General features: G+C 38.5%; 1 protein-coding gene and 1 long non-coding RNA gene across 3 annotated transcripts in view; one reads left to right on the top strand and one right to left on the bottom strand.

The window, feature by feature from the left end:
• The window catches only part of LOC122552753, a 16,200-nt gene extending 10,057 nt beyond the window's left edge, over nt 1-6,143 (bottom strand). For both annotated transcript variants that reach the window (XR_006312479.1, XR_006312478.1), the window contains exons 1-2: nt 5,614-6,143; nt 3,917-3,989 (exon numbers count right to left, since the gene is read on the bottom strand). This is a non-coding gene — a long non-coding RNA (uncharacterized LOC122552753). The remainder of the gene's footprint in view (nt 1-3,916; nt 3,990-5,613) is intronic.
• gch2 (GTP cyclohydrolase 2) overlaps nt 1-16,051 on the top strand; it is a 46,100-nt gene extending 30,049 nt beyond the window's left edge. The window contains exons 3-6 of the mRNA XM_043695669.1: nt 1,225-1,280; nt 8,016-8,047; nt 11,290-11,374; nt 14,164-16,051. Coding sequence (XP_043551604.1) covers nt 1,225-1,280; nt 8,016-8,047; nt 11,290-11,374; nt 14,164-14,290 — 300 coding nt within the window. The 3' untranslated portion in view covers nt 14,291-16,051. The remainder of the gene's footprint in view (nt 1-1,224; nt 1,281-8,015; nt 8,048-11,289; nt 11,375-14,163) is intronic.
• Nucleotides 16,052-23,487: the final 7,436 nt, after the last annotated feature.

The following is a 23,487-nucleotide window of genomic DNA, read 5'->3' as shown; positions in this document are numbered from 1 at the left end:
TAGTGTTTGTGGCAGTCCTTGCATGGAATTTTGTAGATGATGTTGGTTTTGTTCGTGGGCTGTGCTGGGTCTTTTAAGTTTGTTAGTTTTTGTTTGAGAGTATTGGTGGGTTTGTGTGCTGCTAGGATTCCAAGGGGTCTTAGTAGTCTGGCTGTCATTTCTGAAATCTCTTTGATGTATGGTAAGGTGGTTAGGGTTTCTGACTGTGTTTGGTCTGCTTGTCGTGGTTTGTTCTTGAGGAATCTGTGCACTGTATTTTTTGAGTTTCTGTTCTTCTTGAATACATTGTATAGGTGGTTCTCCTCTGTTTTCCGAAGTTCGTCTGTGGTGCAGTGTGTGGTGGCTCGTTGGAATCGTGTTCTGATACAGTTTCGTTTGTGTGTGTTGGGATGGCTGCTGGTGTAGTTAAGTATTTGGTCAGTTTTCTGTATTTGGTCAGTTTTCTGTCCTTTCTTTCGACTGTGACGTCCAGGAATGCGAGTTTGTTGTCGGTTTCTTCCTCCTTGGTGAACTTTATGCCTGTGAGGGTGTTGTTGATGATGTTAAAATGTCTCTTCTATCTTGTTTCATTTTATGATGACAAAGGTGTCATCTACGTGGCAGATCCAGATTTTTGGTTTGATGGTTGGTAGGGCTGTCAATTCTCATCAATTCTCCTGCTCCTCAGATGCTGCCTGACCTGCTGTGCTTTTCCAGCACCACACCATCTACTTTGATCTCCAGCATCTGCAGTCCTCCCATCCTCCTAGCTCTCTCTGTAGATGCTGCCTGACCTGCTATGCATTTCCATCATCTTCTGTTTTTATCTCAGCATCTACAGTGGTCTGCCTTCTGTATATTAGGTATGTTATGCCCTGAACAATTTTCATTATGTGTGGATCTCAAGACACCTGGAGGTGCAAAATGTGAAGGGCAGGAAATGGCAGGCATTATTAGGACATCTGACAATCTGTCCAGTAAAATAATAATTTCTGAACTGCAGCATGGGCATGGGGTTGCTATAACAACACCAGTGCATTTACTTTGAATATCTGGCCATCAAAAGCCAGTATTGATCAACTGTTCTAGCATTTTTTGCATTCAGTCAGAGTTTCTTCATTTCATCTCATCTTGTTCACAAATCCAACATTTCACAGGACTAAAGCCTTCATCAGAAATGTGTTTTACGTCAGTTGAGGGCACATGGGCATTTCTTAATTCTTACCATTTTATTTCTCACCTTAGGTACACATAGGTTACCTACCGAATAAGAGAGTGGTCGGACTAAGCAAACTGGCAAGGTTAGTAAGGTGTCAAACAATTTTTTTTACATTTGTTGACATGTGTCATAACAGGTATAAAGTTAGTTAAGGAAAAGCTTATGGCTTTCAGCGTGCTATCAGGCTATAAAAAAGTAAGTATTGTGATGCACATTTTACCTTGAAAAGCAAAATATGTATGTTACAAAGGATGCCATTTTAATGTACAACGGAAGGCCAGATCGCATACTGAAGAGCTAATGGGCTAAAATTTGCAGATTAATGTAGAAATTATAGTTTTTTATAACCATGATCATTCTGCTTTTTTGTTTTAAATTACTTGTTACGTGTTGCTGTCACTTTCACAGAGTAATGACAGCAAACGCCGATAACTTGGTCTTCTTTAAAACTGCAAAACCTGCTCTGACTTGTTATAATTTTACAGCAGGAACTGAGTCACACAATCTGAGTGTATTTCATTCATCCACAACTGCACAGTAGAATGAGATGTAAAGCATACAATGTAATAGCTGTCAAAAAGAAATATTGGTTATAGTTTCTGAGCCAATGAAAACTAATTCAACAGAATTAATGAAGTGCTTGAAATTTGATCTTTGATAAGTGGGTAAGAAATTTACCTACAGCAATACAAACATGTGGTCTATTTTAACGTCTGGGCCAATTAACTTCCAATTTCAGTCCACTTCCTGTTATTGTTGTTGTGAGTGAAAACAGCCACTGGCTTCAGGAAAGCAAATAACGATTGACCCCCCATTTATATGAGGCAGGGTGGGAGAAGGGAAGGTCTGGGAGGGAACTAGTGTATCAGGATTGTGTGGTGGGGATACCAAATCCTGTGATGTGTGAGATTGGTTTGACGGTCAGGTTCAAACTCAAAGCCATACTTCAGACGTATTTTCCACATAACATGTTTAATATACATTTTTGAGAGATGCAGCAAATTTGCACGCACATATAATCCTTATTTAATATATCAAATCTTCTTTAGGTTGCTAATTTTAGAGAAAGTGCTTTCACACAACTGAGTGGGCATGAATATGCAAGTGATCTTTCCACCTGTTTTTGTGAAAAATAAATGGGAACAGTCTTTAATTATATTAAATGTACATGGTCTGTAAAATGAATGGGCTTGAAGGGTCATTTGGTTTTATCATTACGCCTTTTTTTTCCTCATTATTTAAAGACAGAAAATAGAAATTCAGAGATGCAGTGGAATAGAATATCTGCAAACTCTGATTCCAACACCATCTATTACTTTAGTGGAGGCAGTTGCTTGACTGAGAAAGGGGCAGTAATATGCAAACTCACCATTTTCACACCACTATACATTCTTAAGGTAGACGCAGTTGCAATAGGTCACTTTGCTACAGGATGGAACTGTCTGCCCCATACTGCAAGTTGACATTATGGGATATCTTGACAGTTTCTGTCTGATCGGTAGTTTGTCGAAAGTACATGACAGAGATTCAGTCATGGAACAACGCAGCAGTGTTGGGTTGTCATTGACAGTGAGAAAGAATTCTGCTCTGTGGATAATTTGCCGGGGGTGAAGGGGACACAGATAGCTAAAGAAGAAATTAAGTCTTTGATTTAGATGGGTTAGCATTATTGCGTTAGCCAGATAGGCTGAACCCAGATCTTCAATTATGCCAGGTCCAATGTCAGGACCTATTACTCCATCTGATGTTTCTTTGATCATTTAGGATGTCTTGATTTCTGATATGTCTGCTCACAGTGAAATTGAACAGAGGGATCTTACCTCCCTCCTATCATCCTGATGTTATTAACTGATGGACTTACAAGCTGGATCATCATGACATAGAACAATATGAATTGTATTGTAATAGTCCTATTTTCCAAATGGTTGCGAACCATTTACTGATCTAGTCAGTGCATGTTACACAATGTAACACAAATCACAAGCCAAATATATTTTTGCAAAGTTAGCAAGCTTATTAAGGTCAACAAATTTTAGAAATGTAGAACCAAAGCAGAAAATCAATGCCAACAGTTCAGAGAGATGACGGACACCTGATAATAAAAGTCAGTATCAGCACTGTGGACCAAGTAAGGCAGAAGCAGTGCCCAGCCATTTTAAAAAAATACCTTGACTGTAAAACACTGGGTTAGCTTTAGGAAATATGCTGAAGAAGGACAGTCACCAAGCACTAAGAAATCAAATAGCTACTCATAAATAGAACTTCATGAGATAGTACAGCTTACAATAAAAATGAAAGGTATTTTTAGAGAAAATAGGTGACATAGATATTTATGGGGATGTTCACCTCACTGATTTTATGCTCAGTACAAGGGCTAGGTTCATTTTATTGTTTTATATTGCATCTTCAAGCTATAGCAGTACAACTACGTAATCCAGGAGATATGCCACTTCAGTAAAGGTAGGCTGAAACCAACTTTGCAACACAGGGGGTGTCAGATGGTACAACATGTTTATGTACTTCACAATCAAGAGTCTTCACTTTTAAGCACTCTTGTATTGCCCTGAATCATCTTTAAAAGTCAAAAAGGACAACCAGCAAACCTTTAAGAGCTTCTTTACACAAGGTTTCCTCAAATTGTTTATGGTTTAGTGAAATTAAATACTGAATAAAACATCACACTTGAGACAGATGTTAAGCCATTATGTTGATACTTACCTCGGAAGATTCCATACCTTTTAATGAAGGAAGTTATGATACAACTTGAGAGGTCCAAAATGGCATCAGTTCCCTGGTAATGAAACCAAACGAGTAGTGCTCAGTTATGGTTACTGCACCCAAACTAAATAGTATATCTGAATTTATGCTTAGTTAAAAATCACACAACACCAGGTTATAGTCCAACAGGTTTAATTGGAAGCACACTAGCTTTCGGTGCGCCACTCCTTCATCAGGTGGTAGATTAGATTAGATTAGATTACATTAGATTACATTAGATTACTTACAGTGTGGAAACAGGCCCTTCGGCCCAACAAGTCCACACCGCCCCGCCGAAGCACAACCCACCCATACCCCTACATTTACCCCTTACCTAACACTATGGGCAATTTAGCATGGCCAATTCACCTGAACTGCACATCTTTGGACTGTGGGAGGAAACCCACGCAGATACTGGGAGAACGTGCAAACTCCACACAGACAGTCGCCTGAGGCGGGAAATAAACCCGGGTCTCTGGCGCTAGTGAAGCAGCAGTGCTAACCACTGTGCCACCGTGCCGCCCACCAGTGGTAGTGGAGGGCTCAATCCTAACGCACAGAATTTATAGCAAAAATTTACAGTGTGATGTAACTGAAATTATACATTGAAAAATTGATTGTCTGTTAAGCCTTTCATCTGTTAGAATACAGTGATAGTTTCACTTCTTTTATGTGTAAATCACAAAACCTTCTTTTTTTTAAAAAAGTTGTATTCTTGGGTTAGCTGTTAACAATGGTGATAGCTAGACAGTATGTTGAAGGTGCTGGCCCCCTGTGTTCTCTGTCTATGACCTGATGTTTAGATTGATTCTAATCTCAAAAGTGAGATAACAGAGTTCTACATGAATGCATGCAGTTTTTGAGCAAAGTACAATGTGACCCTGCAAGTACAAATTCATCCCACAAAATATGTGTGCATGTGGGTCTTTGTCTGTCTGTGTGTATCTATCTGTCTGGGTTGGGGGTTGTGAGTGTGAGAAAGTGTATGTGTGTGTGTGTAGTGAGTGCAGAGTGTCTTAAGTCTGTGAGGGGGTGCATGTGTGGGAGTGTGTGTGGGTGTCTGTGTGCGCGTCTGTGTATATGTGTGTGTGTGTGTGTGTGAGAATATCTGTGTGTGTATAGTGCAATGGTGGTCACCTGTAATGTGACATGAACCCAAGGTCTCGGTTGAGGCCCTCCCTATGGGTACCGAACTTAGCTATCAGCCTCCGCTCGGCCTGTCCCAAAGTACACCTTGGAGGATGGTCACCCGAAGGTCCGAGACTGAATGTCCTGAACCACAGAAGTGTTCCCCAACTGGGAGGGAACACTCCTGTCTGTTGATTTGTTGTGCGGTGCCCATTCATCCGTTGTTAGGATTGAGCCCTCCACTACCACCTATGAAGGAGCAATGCTCCGAAAGCTAGTGTGCTTCCAATTAAACCTGTTGGACTATAACCTGGTGTTGTGATTTTTAATTTTGTACACCCCAGTCCAACACCGGCATCTCCAAATCATGAATTTATGTTGGCCTGATGAAGCTCAACAGAACAATGCCATCCTATGTCTATAGTAAATGAAACCTGAGCCAAAATATTCAAAAATAGAGTCTTTATGAGGCTTAATGGAAACAGTGCATACTAACAATTGCTATTGGATAGGCAATCAAGTTTGCTTACCACACTTAGAACTCCGTTTAAAAGCTTTGGCTGCAACAGACTACCATTTGGGCTCTAGAGATTTTCCAACATCTACATCCAAAATCTTAGAGGCGTTATAAGCCTTCATATTCCATATGCCATATATTGATGAACACTCTATAAACTGGTTGAGAAACATGAGCAGTTTTTGAATGCATCCAGCTGAAGGGCTCCTCCTAAATGGGAGGTGTAAATTCACAAAGGAATATGTTTGGTTCTTGTAACAGTATTATTGTAACAGTAATGATATAATGACATACCCACAGAAAACAAAGGCTATTGAAGGAGCTTCCCATTCGGAAATCAGTTCATGATACGTACATAGTGATAGTAAACCAGCAGGTAGAAGTTTTTCTTTATTTGGCAACTGCAAAAGAGCCCTTGAGGCAATTCTTCAAGAAGACACAAGGAAACATGAATGCTTTTTAAATTGTTTGCAACACTGATTTGGAGACAGTCTTTACTGTAACATTGGGTAACTAATGTATAGAGAGGATGTCAGAGGTGGGTTCTTTACACAGAGTTGTGAGAGCATGGAATGCATTGCCAGCAGCAGTTGTGGAAGCAAGGTCATTGGGGACATTTAAGAGACTACTGGACATGCATATGGTCACAGAAATTTGAGGGTGCATACATGAGGATCAGTGGTCAGCACAACATCGTGGGCTGAAGGGCCTGTTCTGTGCTGTACTGTTCTATGTTCTATGTTCTAATGGATGGTTCTTTGTGTAACCTTCACAGCATGTTAACACTTGAACCCAACTGGTACATGAGAGTCTTCAGTCCTACCAATCCACTCCAGTAGAGTTAAAACTTGTTTTTCAACCCCTTCCCTGTCTATCCTGGAGGGTAAAACAAGAGGTGCTTTTCTGTCATGAGGGCAGAGCTAGTCAACCCCCTCGTTATATCTTCTTGTTACGTCACTCCTTGTTTGAGGTTTTCCTAACAATTGTCATGTGTCATTAACCTTCTTTCGGAACTGTTTTAACCTGGACACTGCACTGACCCAGACAGTATGTCTGTCCAGGCTGGCTTTGTCTGGTGGCTTCACTTCCTTTGGTGATCTGGAGGGGACAAAGCACTGCATCCATTTTGATCACCTTATGCACTGACACTTCCAGGTCCCTGTCACAAAGCAAGGAGCTAGATTGCCTTTCTGAGCTAGTTCGTTCAGGTTAACTGCACAGGACCACAGTGAAGGGCAATTCCTGGCTTGCTGAGACTGAAGTGATCTGCAGCTGGGGTTTAAACATGGTACCAGTGATGTGAACATCACAAAGCCCCAGCAGTGGCGAGCCCCTCTGCCCTTCCTGCTACATGATTCCATCAGCCAGGCAAGACGATTACCTTTGAAAACCTTGTATCACCATGGTGGACTGTCCACCATAAATCTCAGCAAAATACAGCATTTTACTGAATAAAAAGAGAAAAAAACAATTGATTCTGCTTTTCCCTAGCCACAGATGGAGCTAAGCTCAACATTGCACCATGTACTATCTTGATTTTAGGAATTTGTATAGGCCTAGCATTCTTATATTCAAGGTAAAGATATATTTATGAATTTCTTAAGTAGACTTCTGCATAAGTTCTATTAACTGGTCATTGAATGATTAATGGGTAGGTACTATATACAACAGGATAACAATTTTAAAAAAAACTTAAATTATTAAGAGAATCGATGTTTTTAGTAATAATAAAGAAATGCTTTTTGTGGATGTTTGCTTTGTGCTTGAATATTTTTGTACTCTACCAACTAAGAGTTGATCCTCTTCTTGAGTACAATGAAGGGCAAGTCCATTCACATTCAGAAGAATGAAAGGAGATCTTAGTGAAACATGTAAGATCTGAGGAAATTTGATGTGATGGATTGTGAAAAGTAATAATTTCCCCCTATCGAAGAGACTAGAACCAAAGGCCACAGTTTAAAAATAATTGGCCTCTCATTTAAGATGGAGATGAGCAGGAATCTTTTCTCTGAGGGAAGTAAATCTTTGGAAATCCCTTCCCCAGAGAGCAGTGAAGGCTGGGTTGTTGAAGTTTTTTAAGGCAAGGATAGATTGATTCTTGAGTAACAAGGAAGTCAATGGTTATTGGGGATGAGTGTGGAGCTGAGGTCACAATCCATTCAGCCTTGATCCTATTGAATGGTGGATCAGGCTCGTTCAGGTTAACTGCACAGGACCACAGTGAAGGGCAATTCCTGGCTGTGTTTCTATTTTATGAAACTATTTATGACAGCTGTAATTTTCAAACATTTGAAGTTCAGACATAGTCCTTTTTCTCATTTTCATATTAGAATTATGAATATTTTCCTGGAAGTTAAATCTGCAATACAGAACTGCAAAAAGAAGATGGTTGTAATCCAGTCTGTTTATTTACAGGATTGTTGAAATCTACAGTAGAAGACTTCAAGGTACAATTAATTCAAATATAATTTGCATTTTTATTTCCTCACTAAATGTGCTAGAAGGTCTTCTGTGTTTTTCTGCCCCTTGAAACAATGTTTTTTTTGTTTCAAACACATGATTTAATTTATCAATGTGCATGCCTAGCTTTAAACATATAATCCAAACCTTACAAACAGATAGGGATCACTTTCGTACAGACTGGGACCCCTTGTTGTATCCATCCAGTTTTCCTGTCCATTGGTGTCATAGTTCACACAATGCTTTTGATAAGACAGATGTAATAATGAACTAAGCCGTAGAATTTGGGTGCATTTTAGTGATGTAGACCATTATTCGATTCATAAATTAATCTATATTTTAAAATATGTTTTCCATGTGCTCCCCAAGGCAGCATAATCCTGTTCCTAATTCTGAGGTTTGAATTGGTGAGGTAAGGGGTGACAGATGAGAAGGAAACCCAGCACTATCCTCAGCCAGTCCACTCTCTATTAGACCTTCTGGTTTAGATGCAACAGTAGGTAGCTTAGATGCAGCTTTAATTGCTTTGGTTCCTGCCAATGCCATTCAAGTAAATGAGTCCTCTCGCAAAATCTAGTTGAGCTTTAATAGATGGAATCTAAACTGTCACATTCCAGCACATACAGAAACGTGGATTGTGCCCATAGCTTCAAGAATCCATTCTTCTTACAGCTTCTGAATTCTGGCTTTTTGTATCTCTCCTCATTGATGAGCTAATTTGCAGAAACCTAACAGTGTGGAAATGGACCATTCAGCCCTTCAAGTCCACAATGACCTTCCACAGAGCATCCTGCCTACCACCCATTCCCCTCCACCTCCTTCCTCCACTCTAATCCTTTAACCATGCATTTCCTATGGCTAATCCACATAACTGATACATCCCTGTACACAATGAGCAATTTAGCATGGTCAATCCACCTAACCAGCACATCTTTGGACAGTGGGAGGAAATCCATGTGGACATGGGAGAATGTGCAAACTCCACACAGACAGTCACCTGAGGGTGAAATTGAACCCAGGTCCTTGATGCTGTGAGACAACAGTACTAATCACTGAGCCACTGTGCTACCCTTGAGCCTTAAAATCCAATCTAGATCTTTACAGTAGTTCACCTAATTTCTGTACTAATAGTTTTCTCTATACAACATCCTTTAGTGGTCATGGTTTCTGTGTTAAGAGATGACAAACTCCCAGTAACAGGAAACAGGTTAAATCAAATGAGACTGTGTGTAGGATAGTTAGCAGGAATAAGTATTATTTTACTTTGAGTGGTATGATGGTTTCAGCTCAAGCAAAGAAGTCTATTTTGTAAGGTCAACATCAAAATCGTGAACATATCTTTCAAAAATTGAATATTTAAGAGGATTTCTGCAGTGGCCATTCATCATATATTCATCAATGAGGTTTGAAAAGTCCAGTTTTCATTTTTAGAGTTTTTGCTGGCCCAAAATCATTCGCACTTTCTGCTCTTTCTAAGCCCCATTGCAATTTTCTTCCCCACTATAAGGGATGCTGACAAACCATTTGTCCACTTTGTAAAGCCATTTGATTATTCAAGTAACAGAACTTCACTGTCTGCAAGATGCACTGCAGAAAGTTACAAAGGCTTCCTCAGGAGTATTTTCCAAATCCATAACCTCTATGATCAAGAAAGACAAGGACAGCCAACATTAGAAACACCTATACATGCAGGGTTCTCCTCCAAATCATACAGTATCCTGACTTGGAACTATATCACTGTCCTTTGCTGTCAGTCAGTTAAAAACCTGGACCACCCTCACAAACAGAACTATGAGTATACTTAGACCATCACAAAGGCTACAGCACTTCAAGAAGGCAGTTCACTACCATCTTCTCAAGGGTAATTAGGTAAGGCCAATACAGGCTGGTCCTGTCAGAGTTGCTCACGTACTGTGAATGAATCAATAAAAAAAAAATCAATGAATCATATGGTCCATATCTTAGAAAATCTTAACTTCAGAAGCATAGAAAATTAAATAAACCAGCTAATCCTTGCTCCTCGTATTGGCCTATAGACTGAATTTTGTAAACACACGTCTCACTATTTAAGTCATTGTCCAAATGGAACAAACTTCATGGTTCTATCAACACAAGTTTTTGCAAACTCTGAATCTTCACTATGGGAAGCTGTGAAGCTATTGCCTACACTCCTCATCAATTTGTTTTATACCCAGCTCTACTTGCTTACGTATGTATCAAACCTCCTTTTAAAGAAAGCTTAAATAATATAAAATATAAATTTGATGTTTTAATTTACTTTTCTAACATCTTCCATTTTTGTACTTTTTGATGGAATTGTCAATTGTCTTTTATATCCAATTTTAATGCCTTCTTTGTATTCATGCTCTCAAATGTCACAAAATCCTTAGCTTAGCCCTTATCTACAAGATATATATTGATGTACTTGTAATAGCAATATAGAGGAACCTCGATTACCCGAATGAGGTGGGCGGGCACTATTTCGTTCGGATAATTGATCATTCGGTTAATTGATTTCCTCTGGGGCTCAGAGTTTTCTATGAAGTCTGTTCCCATTTCAGGAGACTAGGCAGCAGCACACTGTGCATGAACACCTGCCCCTGCCCACCCCCAACACTGCCTCCATGCCCTGCCCACCCCCAATACCCGCTCCCAACCCCATCTGCCCCCTTACGCTGTCCGCTCCAACCCCATCTGCCCCCACCCCACACACCACTTTTTACTGCAATCTTTTGACAGGTTCCACCTCTGCCCTGTACAGGACAATGTTGGAGAGATTATCTGTAGAACTCCAGGGAAATTGTAGGGGAGGGGAAAACAGAGGGCGGGAGGTCAGTCATTTAGAGATGGTGCCTGGACTGTTCTTGGCAGCATTTCAATGAGCCGAGTTCATTTTTAATCATTGTACCTGTAAACAAAAGATGCGATCAGGGTTGAAACAGCTCTTTGACGTAATGTTTCTATTGGGACCTTGAGATCCCCTTCGGATAATCCGAAATTCGGCTAATTGATATTCAGATAATCAAGGTCCCTCTGTATCTAGCTCAAGAACTAATCATTGCAAATGCTGGAAATCTGCATCAGAAACTGTTGGAAACACTCAGAGGTCTGACAGTATCCATGAAGAAAGAAACAGAGTTAATATTTCAAGTTGATGATCTTTTATCAGAACTATATTTATTAAATGGACATAAACACTGAAAGTATTCCCTGTGCTTGTCCACTATAGTTCAAGAACGACTTACCAAGCAAATTGCAGTTGCAGTTACAGAGGCTTTGAAACCAGCTGGAGTAGCTGTTATCATAGAAGCAACGTGAGCATACTTTTATTTTACTTAAGCCTAATTTTGTTTGTTATGTTTCTCAGTACTGGCTATCTTGTCATTTTGGCTCAAGAGGATTAACTTAACTATTTTTTACAATATTAAAATAAACTAAATAAATTTAATATTGGTATATTTAAGAATAGAGTGGGTGAAGAATAATTGCATGCATTTATCCATCATGAAGGGAAGTGTATTCTAAAGAATGATTACGTGATTGAAGATATTACGAACATTTATTTGGGTTTTTCAGTTTCAGCGTTATACTTGAGCATTAATATTCCTAGTCAAAGACCTCATTTGCAAGGGAAAATTACAATAGGCAGCACTTTTGTCAGTACAATACATTAAACTCAGTGTGACATAGAGTCATACAACCAGGAAACAGACACTTCGATCCAACGAGTCTGTACCGAACATAATTCCGACATAAACTAGTCCCACCTGCCTGCTCGCAGTCAGTACGCCTCCAAACCTTTCTTATTCATGTCCTTATCTTTTAAATGTAACTATGCCCACATCCACTACTTTCCTATCATTTAACTTTAAGCTACTAAATTTCTTTATTACTACTCGTCACCAGAACATTTAAGCTGCTCTTTAAGATGGCAAATGGTTTTGCAGGGATTGTGAAAGCTTCCCCATTTCTGATCTGTTTCCTACATTGTGGTATAAGTTCAATGTGCACATGAATTGATGTCAGATGAAGACATGTCATTCCAGCAGTGTGACTTCTCTTCCATTTGTTACATCAACCATGCTGTGGCTTCTCAAAGTGAGGTTAGCAATTAGGAAGCATGCCATTGTTTGAGACTGCTCTAGGCCCGCCTCTAAAAATCATGAGACCAATTCTCTTGACTCTTCTTCAAATTTTGGCGTTTTCTGCTCGTCTAGTGAAGAGTAAATTCTGTAATGTTGCATGTTGAAGTGTAACCTGCTGTCTGATAAATTATCATGGCAGACTTTAGTTATTTGATAGGACAGAACCTGAGTATTGCTGAAAAAGCTATATTATGTCAAAGCTTTTCTTCTTGCACTTAGCCAGACAATTGAAAGAATACCAGTTGAAAGGGAAAACCAACATTTATGCTATATGAGAGGTCAGTTCTGATTGGTTGCCAAGTGCAAGCTGAATTGATCGAGATGTTGCCATGGAGAATGTTAATGAAGATTGACAGTTAACTACCAAGCTTTATTTACATTTTAAACCTGACAGGTGTACTCTGATTGGTCAAATGCTGTTTTTTTGACTTAAACTGTTGGTGTTCTTAGAAATTGTCCTGTTGAGTCAAAGATTTGTTTTAAAAGACAATGTTGAAGGAGTGGCTACAGTTTTGAAAGCTATGTTACCTGGCACCACGCCAGGAATCATGTAAATTATCGTTAGACAAGCAGTAATTGTACAACTGCAGGTAATCTGTAGCCAAGGAGCTATACTGAGCAGCTTTTGGTGTCAACAAGAAGTTGATTGGTCTCGAGACGAGTGACCAGTTGTCAATGACATAATTTTGCCAGACATTCATTGTTTGACTGATTCTCTGGGAGCTGAACAGATGGGAGCTGAGAACATGTTACAGAAACAGGGAAGTGTTCAGTTCTTCCCCTGCTCAGAGACCAGTCTTTATGTTTTCTACAGTCAAAACTCACTGTAAACCTGAAGAAAACCAGCTTATCTTTTCCCCAACAGTTGTAATATGCTATGACTTTTAACGGATATGTCAGAGGCATTTTACAAATGTGTCAGCCATCTTATGTCTCTCATCAACCAATAGAAGAAAGATGATTAAAGCAACACACTGACCAGCAGAAGAGTCACAAAGATCATCTCAACAATCTATTTTGGGAAAGGCTATTGAACTGTCTTCCCAGTTTCCCCTTAGTCCATAACCTGTTTTACCATATTTGTCTCACTTTGTCTATCTGGGGACATTTATTAGGGAATCAGAGTTTTGACTTTATGCCAACAGTTTAAAACTCTTTAGTTGCAGCTAACGTTTATGCACTTGAAATAAATAGTTATTCTTGTCCAGTGCTTCCTATCAATCTGGGTCTGAAAGTCTGGTAAATTAAGTAACTTTGCATACTTTAGGAAATCTTTAACTTGTGCACCAGCCAGTGTGTCATAACAATTCTGACATCTTACCTCATTGATGTGCATTGTTTAGTGCCTATAAAATGTTTTGTGTCATTATAGGCATTATTATGATTCACGTGTTAATCCAGTATTGGTAGGCTGCTTGACTATGGGTGGCATCACAACCAATTTCAATCCTGTCCTCATTGACTTTCCAGCTGGAATCTAAAGGTGCAGAAAACCTAGGTGACAGTTCTTCTTCCTAGTTTAAAATTATTGAGGACAATGTCTAACTGCAACAAGAATAATACAAATCAGACAACACGGCACAGACAAAATCATTCTCGGACATTGGAGTCTGATGGTTTGGTATCTCAACACAGTTGCCAGCTAAGTAATAAAGATATGAAATGGAAAAGTCACTACCCAATTGTGAAATGAAACAGAAAAAGGTGTACATTTTTCAAATTTGGTTGGAAATAATATTTCAACAGTTACACGTATTTTGCACTCTAAATTAGATGAGCCTTTAACTTCTAGGTGAACTTAAATACTATTGGGTAATAACTACCAGAGGCAGCATGCAAACTAGATCAATGTTAAAAGGAATGGGCAATTGCTGTCCCAGTCACCTTAATTGTGTCAGTTTGAAGAGACAACTGTATATTTAAATTGATTAGTAACTAACTTAAAATGTTATTTGCAGGCACATGTGCATGGTGATGCGAGGTGTGCAGAAAATTAATAGCAAGACAATGACCAGCACGATGCTTGGAGTTTTCCGGGAGGACCAAAAGACACGGGAAGAATTTCTCACACTGACAAAGGAGTAGAAGAACCATTCCAGTTCTATCTCTTGCTACAACTTTAAGAAAGTCTGCTGACCTGCCATGAGAAGTGGATTATAATGAAGCAATAACTTCTGTTTGGCTAAAGGTTTAAAAAAAAATGTTGAATTGTGTACATTACTAATGCAGAATATTCCAAACAGCACACTTATTTCAAGCAGGGACCAAGATACTCCCAGGATACTGTGGGAAAACAATGTTTTGGTGTTGTTATGCAATATTTAAGTAGGATAAAATGCATAATTTTTAGCGTAAAACTGTGGGTTTCTATTAACTATTAATCTATTTGTTATGTAGTTCCACTGCATCATTTAATACTACGAAATGTTTCTGACTTTCTCGGGACCAATATTTAATAATGCAAAAACGCTTAAACCAAGAGTGATGTGTTTATTGGCGGAATGTTCTGATTAATTTACCAGGCAGCAAGTTCACATGATTATAAAGTAGGAAATGTTCAATCAACTGAGTAAGTCTGAACACAACCATTTATTTAATATGTTCAAATTTCAAAACTAAACAAGGCAATAGCCTACATGTTTGAGAACTTGGGTAAAAATCAGCCTAGTCTGATTTAACTGACTAGTTAGATGCTGAAATAACTCCCTAGGGACCATTGCCAAGTCACCCTTTATTTACACATGAAGAGTCTTTGACACTGATCCAGTTCTCTCTGAGCCAGCTCTCAGAGTGAACAGGGTGTCGGACACTCGTGTTCTTATCTGCTGGCTAGGGCTCCCTGATTAGACCAGATTAACAACCCCAGAGATATTTTCGTATTCTGTGAAGTCCATCTGGTTGACCTCACTACAATCACTACAAATGCTTTTCTCTCTGCTGACTTCATGACTCTCACCATTTCGGTTTCTACTACTAGCAACCTCTGACCACAAGACAGCATATGTGGTAAATAGAAAACTTGCAAAAAGAAGTGCACTTCTGAAGTTTTAGCTGAGGTATTTTGTTGCGACCAAGTAGAGGAAGATTCACTTCACAGTCAGCCATTAGTGTTTTCCTCTGGGAACATAAAATGAAAGGTTTCAAAACCCCATTGACATCGCTCATTTGAATGAACGTAAAACAAGGAGCAAATTTTCTTTTTAGAATAAAGTCAAATTTAGTCAGCTTTAAAAAAAAATTACATTTGAAATGCTGTAACGACCCTCTTTTCCTGCTGTATTCTCAGTCTGAATTGGCTTTTACAAACAAAAAGATTTGTGCTGAGTTAGCCAAAATCTGCCTGTATTGCCCATTCCTATTTACCAATTAGCAGAAGGTGGTGAGCTGCTTCCCTAAACCGCTGCAGTCCATGTGTTATGGTGCCCCTCCCCTATCATTCTGCTAAGAAAGTAGTTCCAGGATTTTGACTGAGTAACAGTCAGGATGGAGCATGCCTTGATGGGGAATGTACATTTGGTGATGTTCACATGCACTTGTTAGCTTTGTTCTTCTAGTTGCAGCTTTGGAAGGTTCTGTGTGTAGAGCTTTGAGTTGCTGCAATGCATCTTGGAAACAGAAGGTAGTTTTTATTGCACTGTTACTCTTGGGGGAAGTGAATGTTTAGGTGATGGTTGGGTTGCCAATCAAGTGGGTTCCGTTGTTAAGATTGTTTATAAGCTTCATTAGTATTATTGGAGCTGCTCTCTTCCAGGCAGGTGAAGAATATTCAATCATATTCCTGAATTGTGCCTTGCAGATGGTGGATGGGATTTGGAATCTGTAAATTTAAAATATTCAGCACAGAATTCCCAGTTCAATACAAAAAAAAAGATTTCCGTTCAGTGTTAATCCCAGGATGTTGTTGGTGGTAAATTCAGTAATGGTAATGATGTTTTCATTTGGGGAGGTGCTTAGCTGCTCTCTTGCTTGAAATAGTCATTATGTCACACAAGTGCCAAGCAAAGATTATTTGCCAATTATTGGCCCAGCCTAAACTTTGTTGAGGACTTGGGTGTAGGCATGAACTGCTTTGTTGCAACTGTTACCAAACACTAAGCAATCATCATTGACATTCTGCTTCTAACTTTATAATGCAAGGAATCTCATTGATCTTGGGACACCACAGTTGTCCTATGTAACCCCAAGCTAGTGAAAGGATAGGTTAGCTGGGCTTTTTACTCCTGGTCAATGTCCATTTATCACAGCTGAAGCACTAAGAGCAGAATTAGCCTTGATTGGGTCACCTCCATAGTTGACTAGCCTACTAATAATCACAATTTAGATCATCTCATAAACACAGGCTTCTTAAATGAATTTTTGGAAGATAGGTGTTGCCCTTAGGAATGTAACTCAATAAAATGTAGTGCCTTCAAGGGAGGAACGGAGAGAAAACTGGAAAGGGAAATGTTCTGCTTTTACTGTACATCCAGCTTCAATAGTAATTTATGTGGAATATATTTTAAAGAATCCATTTGATGGAGAAATTGCAGCTGGTGATGTTGACATAAAAGCGAGAGAGAAATTTGCCTCAGGTGATAGTTCAAGATGGATGCTGGTTCATCATCAGCCAATTGTACAACTGAACCATGCTTTCATTGTAAAGTCAATGGAAAAGCAAAGTGGGGAGATTGTCACTTGGCCTGCCATGTTTATCATCTGCTAGATCCTATCACCTATATTTTGTGTTATCACCGGTTTTGTGCTCCCATCCAATGTGAATTTTACCTCCTATCTGCTTTTATCAATTCTTCTAATTCTGCGATTTAGTGAACCTATTTAATGTGTTTAACTAAAATAGGTTAATGCCTCCAATAAAATCGCAGTTAGAAGAATTTCACGTAAGCAAGCTAAATATTTGTAAGAAGACATCAGCAACAACAATTTTCACTGTTGCCTTCTTTGTCCCATGGGTTTAACATTATAAATTACAGAGAACAACACAGATCAACCTATTTTACTGTATAAATACTTTCAGAAAATGTAAAAGTCTTTATCCTATTTAGTTTAACACAGTATTTATCATTCTGATGTAATCTATACCCTTCTGAACAAATGGGATTATCATGATTAACAATAACCTGTATTGAGAACAACAATCCATAGTCTCACCAACAAAATTAACTAAAACAGCTAACATTTATAATAGCACCTTTCATGACCTCAAGAATGCAGAGCATGATCTGCAGTTCATGAAGTATATGTGAATGTAATCACTATTGTATGTAAGAAACAGAATAGTAACTTTGTGCACAGTCAGCTCCCACAAGCAGCAGTATAATAAATGGCCAGTTATTTGTTTTAGACATTAGTTGATTGAAGGATAAATATTGGCTTGAATAACAAAGTTCTTTTGTGGGAGGGACCCAATAGATGGCAAATCTGATTTCCTCAGTAGCAGCCTAGATTATGTGCTCAATTACCTGGTGTGGTATTGGAAACCATAATTTTCCTGATTCAAAGGCAAAAATGCCACCACTAAGCTAAGACACCTGTTGATAAAGTAAACCATTTCAAAAGATATTGCCAAATGGTGCTTTGTAATTAATTCTTTCTTCAAAATAACACTATAATTTACAACATGACCTTAATGACAAGTTATACATAAAATTTCTTATGAAATAAAATAAAGATTTAGAAGTTCAGTCATGCACTATAAACTAAATGCTCTGCTTGTTGCTGAACTATTTTTAAAAGATCATAACCTTTCTGCTGCAGTTATTCAATTATCCTGCAGTGCTTCATCATATACATTGTAGTCATGTCACTGTAAAATGAAAAAGGTTTTTATTTTAATAGCATGGGGTTTGTATATTTCTATACATCTGTTGTGCCTTTTTAATGTGGATATTGAATGTGTGCAATATGAAAGAATTAGAAATTGGGGATGGTGTGATGTAAAAAAATTTGTGAAAACATTTATCATTCTGTTTAACTAAATATAATATTAACATATGTATACCAATTTATAAATGTACCAATATACATATTGCACCTATTAACAAAAGTGTTTTTCATGATTAATACGATTAGGATGGCATTATGTCCTTTTTGGTTATATAGGGCATTATAATTCACTTATAAATTATACTTATTATTTCATAATGGAAAAATCCTTGCGATTATAACATGAGACATCATCATAAGGACACAGAACACATTTGATTAAATTATTTTTCTAACTTGACAGAAGCATTCACCCATTTAAACATTACTGTAAAAAAGGTGATATTTTTTAGAAAAAGTAAACATAGTAAATACAATAATTTTGTGCAGTATATTTTCTGGCATTGGTGATTATAATTGAGAGGGGAACTACAAAATTCCTATGCAGCATATGGAGGCAGCGTAATATCTACATAGAGTTGTACAGCATGGAAACTCCTCTGTGCTGATCAGTCATCCCAATCTGACCTAGTGCCAGCATTTATCCCATATCTCTCTAAATCCTTCCTATTCATATACCCAACCAGGTGTCTTTTAAATGTTGTAATTGTACCTATCTCTACCACCTCGTCTAGCAACTCATTCCATACACGCACCACCCTCTGTGTGAAGATGTTACCCCTCAGGTCCTTTTTAAATCTTTCCCCTTTCACTTTAAACCTATGCCCTTTAGTTTCGGACTCCTCTATCCTGGGAAAAGTACCTTGGCTATTCATCCTATCCATGTCGCCTCATGATTTTATAAACCGCTATAAGGTCACCCCTCAGCCTCTTTTCCTCTATCCAGAGAAGAAAATGCACCAGCCTATTCAGCCTCTCCCATAACTGAAACCCTCCAGACCCAGAAACATCCTTTTCTGCACCTTTCAAGTTTAACAACATCATTCCTAAAGAAAGGCAATCAGAATTGTATGCTATTTCTACAAGTAGCCTAACCGATGCCCTGACCAGCCAAGGCATGACATCCCAACTCTTGTACTCAATGCACTGACCAATGAAGGCAAGCATACCAAATGCCTTCTTCACCACCCTGTCGAACTGCAATTCTAATTAGAATAATAATTTTCCATTTTTATTGAGCCATGGTGGCAGAAGGAGCAAATAAGAGCATAAAAAAATAGGAGCAGGAGTAGGCTATCCAGCTCTTTGATCCTGCTCTGCTATCCAGTACATACATGCCTGATCTTCTACTTCAGTACTATTTTCCTGTACTACCTCCATACTCCTTAATGTTTTTAATATTTACCTCAGTCCTGAACATTTCAATAACTGAACCTTCACTCCCCTCTGGGTTAGAAAATTCTAAAAATTCACCACGCAAGAAATTCCTCTCCAGCTCCTTCCTTAGAGGCAGTACCACCTAGTTGAAGAACTCCCTCCTACCTTCCTAGCCAGGGGAAATCCCCCTGCCAGGAGACAATTGGAATTGGTGAAAATTCAGAAACAATGGAAAGTATGATTTCTGGACAAGATGCGTTAACTTTCCAAAACTCTCTTCATTCAGAGGTGGCCCCATTTGAATGGAAGATAGCAAATGTAACTCCTTCATTCAAAAAGGGAAGAGTACATAAAAACAGGAGACTACATACCAGTTAGCTTAATATTTGTCATAAGAAACATTTTAAAAGCTTTGTTTAAGTCAATTATAGCAGGGCAGTTGGGGAAGTTCAAGGTAATCAGGCAGAGTTGAGATTAATAGTCCAGTGAAATTATCAATACACTACTGCCTCCCTGCGACCATGTCAGAAGTAATTGCAAATATTAAAAGCTCATGATGTTGTGTGTACTATGTTGGTATGGATACTGTATTGGTTGACAGGAAGCGGACAGTTGGTGTAAATGTATCTTTTTCAGATTGGCAGATTGTAAACAGTGGTATGCCTCAGGGATTGTGCTGGAACCCCTTATAATTCACATAAATAACTCAAATGAAGATACAGATTGGGTTGTCAAATTTGTGGCAACACAGAATGAGGTACAAAAATAAGTTGTGAAGAGGATTGAGCAGGTCACAAAAAGATATTGGTAGATTAAGTGATTGGGCAAAGTTATGGCAAAAATAGTATGATGTGGGAAACTGTCCATTTTGGCAGGAAGAAATTAAAACAGAGTATATTTAAATACAGTAATGGGAGATTGCTGAGCTCTGAGACACAGAGGGATCTGGGTACTTTGGCACATGAATTGCAAAAGTTAGTATGCATGTACAGCAAGTAATTATGAAAGCAAGTAGAATATTATAATTTATCATGAGGGGAACTGATTTCAAAAACGGAGGTAACGATTTAGTTATTTATGCATTGGCAAGACTGCACCTGGAGTACTGTTCACAATGCTGGGCACATTTTTTGAGGACATAAAGGCATTGGAGGCTGTTCAGAGAAGGTTTACTGGACTAATAACTGAAATGGGTGGATTAAATTAGAAAAGATGAGATAAGCTTGTAGCTGCTGCAGTTTAGAAGAGGAAGAGGCAACTTAAGTGAAACATGTAAAATCCTGAGGGATTTTGACAGGGTAGGTGTGGAGAGGATGTTTCCATTTATGGAAAAATCCAGAGCTAGGGGGTCACTGTTAAAAATCATTAAATTTAAAATTGATTTAAAAAAAAGCTTGGGCATTTTTTTGTCTCTGATGGTCGTGAATCTTTGGAACTCTCTTTCTGAAATGGTCCTTGGATATTTTTAAGGCAGGAATAGATAGACTCTTGTTAAGCAAAGAGGTGAAAGCTTATCAGAGGTAGGCGGGACTGTGGATATAAGCTTACAGTTAGATCAATCATGATCTTATTGAATGGCCAAGCAGGTTTGAGGGCCTGAAGGGCCTACTCATGGTCTTCATTCATATGTTCACATGTGTAAGAAGAAGTTTGGACAGTATCTGTCTATGGATCAGGATTCCACTTAGTTTTTTCTATCCCTTCAAATTCCGGAAGGAATTGCTGGGACTCAAGAAATTTGGCCAAAGGTGTTTTAGGTTCAGATAGTTGTACATAGAATAAATAGGTCGGTTCTCATTCTAATCACATTTTAGGACATACACAACACAGCCATCCTTTTAGATGTGATATATGTTCTTCAGCTATATCAATAATACTATCTTTGGGATTTAGAAAACAGCCAACAGTTTTGGACAGGGATTCTATTCTTCTGCAATTACAACTTTAAGAGTGGCACACTAGGGATTCAAGGGCTATCGTTGCCTGGCTGGGGAGAGGGATATTTCGGCTGGTGTTCCATCTTCTGATTAGTTTTGTCCAGAGTTGATGTGTGGACTTTGCAGAGAACTTGGTTACCTTTGTTCTAATTTGTCTGAAAACAAATAGCTTGCTGACATTCACATTTCAGACTTAAACCTGAGTAAGGTGCCAGAGATTGAATAACACCAGTGCAACAATTGAGCAGGAAAATCATTAAGAGAATGGAATAAGACAGAAACCACCAATAATGATTCTCCTTTGCCAATAAGTTAACTTTTGTAGATCAAAACATGTGATAAAAAGAGCGTATATTTTAGCTTGAGAATATATTCAAGAAACATGACATGCATTGACAATAAGCTTAAAAATGTATTGCTGGAAAAGCGAAGCAGGTCAGGCAGCATCAAAGGAGCAGGAGAATCAACGTTTCAGGCATAAGCCCTTCTTCCAGCAACACATTTTTAAGCTCTGATCTCCAGCATCTGCAGTCCTCACTTTCTCATGCATTGACAATAATCCAAATTGTGCAAGTTTTCAATTAACTGCGGTTTATTTTATGTATTATGACAAGTACCTTTCTATTTAATTGTTATAAAGTCCTACCATTTATAACTGTCCATGTCATCTAATAATTCACATGGAGGTTGTTACCTGTCTAACTTTGGGCCATGGATGACCTAATTCTTGATTACATTCTATAAAATCTTGAAAATACATAAATCAGATAAGAATCTTTTTAAAAATAACGTCAATTTTCCACAGCCTGATGTGTTGCAAGCGTACTTTCTTATGAGGTTTTTAAATAATTTTCAATACAAGCAAGCCAAATGCCATCTTACAGTTTATGCTGTCTTTATTATTGTAAAATATTTCAAGGTACTTTACTGGAACAAAATTCAATGTCACACTTTACCAGGATATAAGAAGACTGATGCTTCTTCGATGAAGTAAGTTTTAAGTATCATCTTAAAAGAGGAAGGAGGTGAAAGGTTGAGGGAAGCCATTCAAAACCTAGGCAATACTCAGTATCACACAAGCCGTGTGATCAAGCCATCAAAAGAAATAATGATGAGATCCATTGGGTAATCAAGCCTTGACTGTATCTGCCCTTTATTGTCTCTCCTATCCACTTTTAAAAATATCTTTCTAATTCCACGTTTTAAACATGTGTAGGCTATAGCTACAGTTGTCAAGACTCATCCAGTGATGTGATACTTAAGAACTAATAGCAGGAAGAGGCAATTCAGCCCTTTGAGCCTGCCCCGCCATTCAGTATGACCATGGCCAATCTTATCTTGACCTGAACTGCTAAGCCTAAACTTTCCTACCCACTCCCCATAAAAATTTAGCCCATTACTAATTAAAAGTCTGTCTACTTTTTCCTTAAATTTATTCAATGTTCCAGTAATCACTGAACTCTGTGGAAGTGAATTCCATAGATTCTCCAACCTTTTAGAGAAGTAATTCTTTGTCTCTGTTTTAAATCTGCTACCATTTAGCCTAAAACTATGTAGTTTTCCCCACAAGGTCCGCCCTTTGTCTACCTTGTCAACCTCCCATAGCATCTTATATACCTCAATTAGTTCTTCTCTCATTCTCCTGAACTCCAGCAAACCCAGGACTAAACTGTTCAATCTCCCTCATAAGACAAACCTTTCATCTCTGGAGTTATTCTAGTGAATCTTCTCTGAACTGCTTCCAGGAGACATTGAGGTATTTTAAGAACTTGAATGACATATTCAATCTCCTGTACCCTGCAGGGAAGTGCTGTTTTGCTGAAATCGCTTCTGGGACAGGAAATGGAGGGCAAGAAATTGAAGGCTCAAAGCCTGTTCTACCAAAGTACAAAAAGCAGTTAACATGCCGTTGTCAGTAATAATATGAGTAGGTGAGGGGAAATACTTGAAATAGCACGTTGATTTCCACATCTAGATTGGAATTTGTTCAGTCTGAAGGTTTGTGTTGTTGGATTAGAATGGTGAAGTCCACAAGTAAAACTACTAAGCTTCTTATATATTCTTAATTTTACCAAATTTTTGGCTGATTGTCAAAGCAAGCATTTTATAACTTCTGGAACACACCAGTGTAAAATCAACTCACAT

The sequence above is a fragment of the Chiloscyllium plagiosum genome, chromosome 9, assembly GCF_004010195.1.
Source record: "Chiloscyllium plagiosum isolate BGI_BamShark_2017 chromosome 9, ASM401019v2, whole genome shotgun sequence".
In the NCBI taxonomy this organism is placed as follows: domain Eukaryota; kingdom Metazoa; phylum Chordata; class Chondrichthyes; order Orectolobiformes; family Hemiscylliidae; genus Chiloscyllium; species Chiloscyllium plagiosum.
This window is presented reverse-complemented; position numbering and strand designations above follow the sequence as displayed.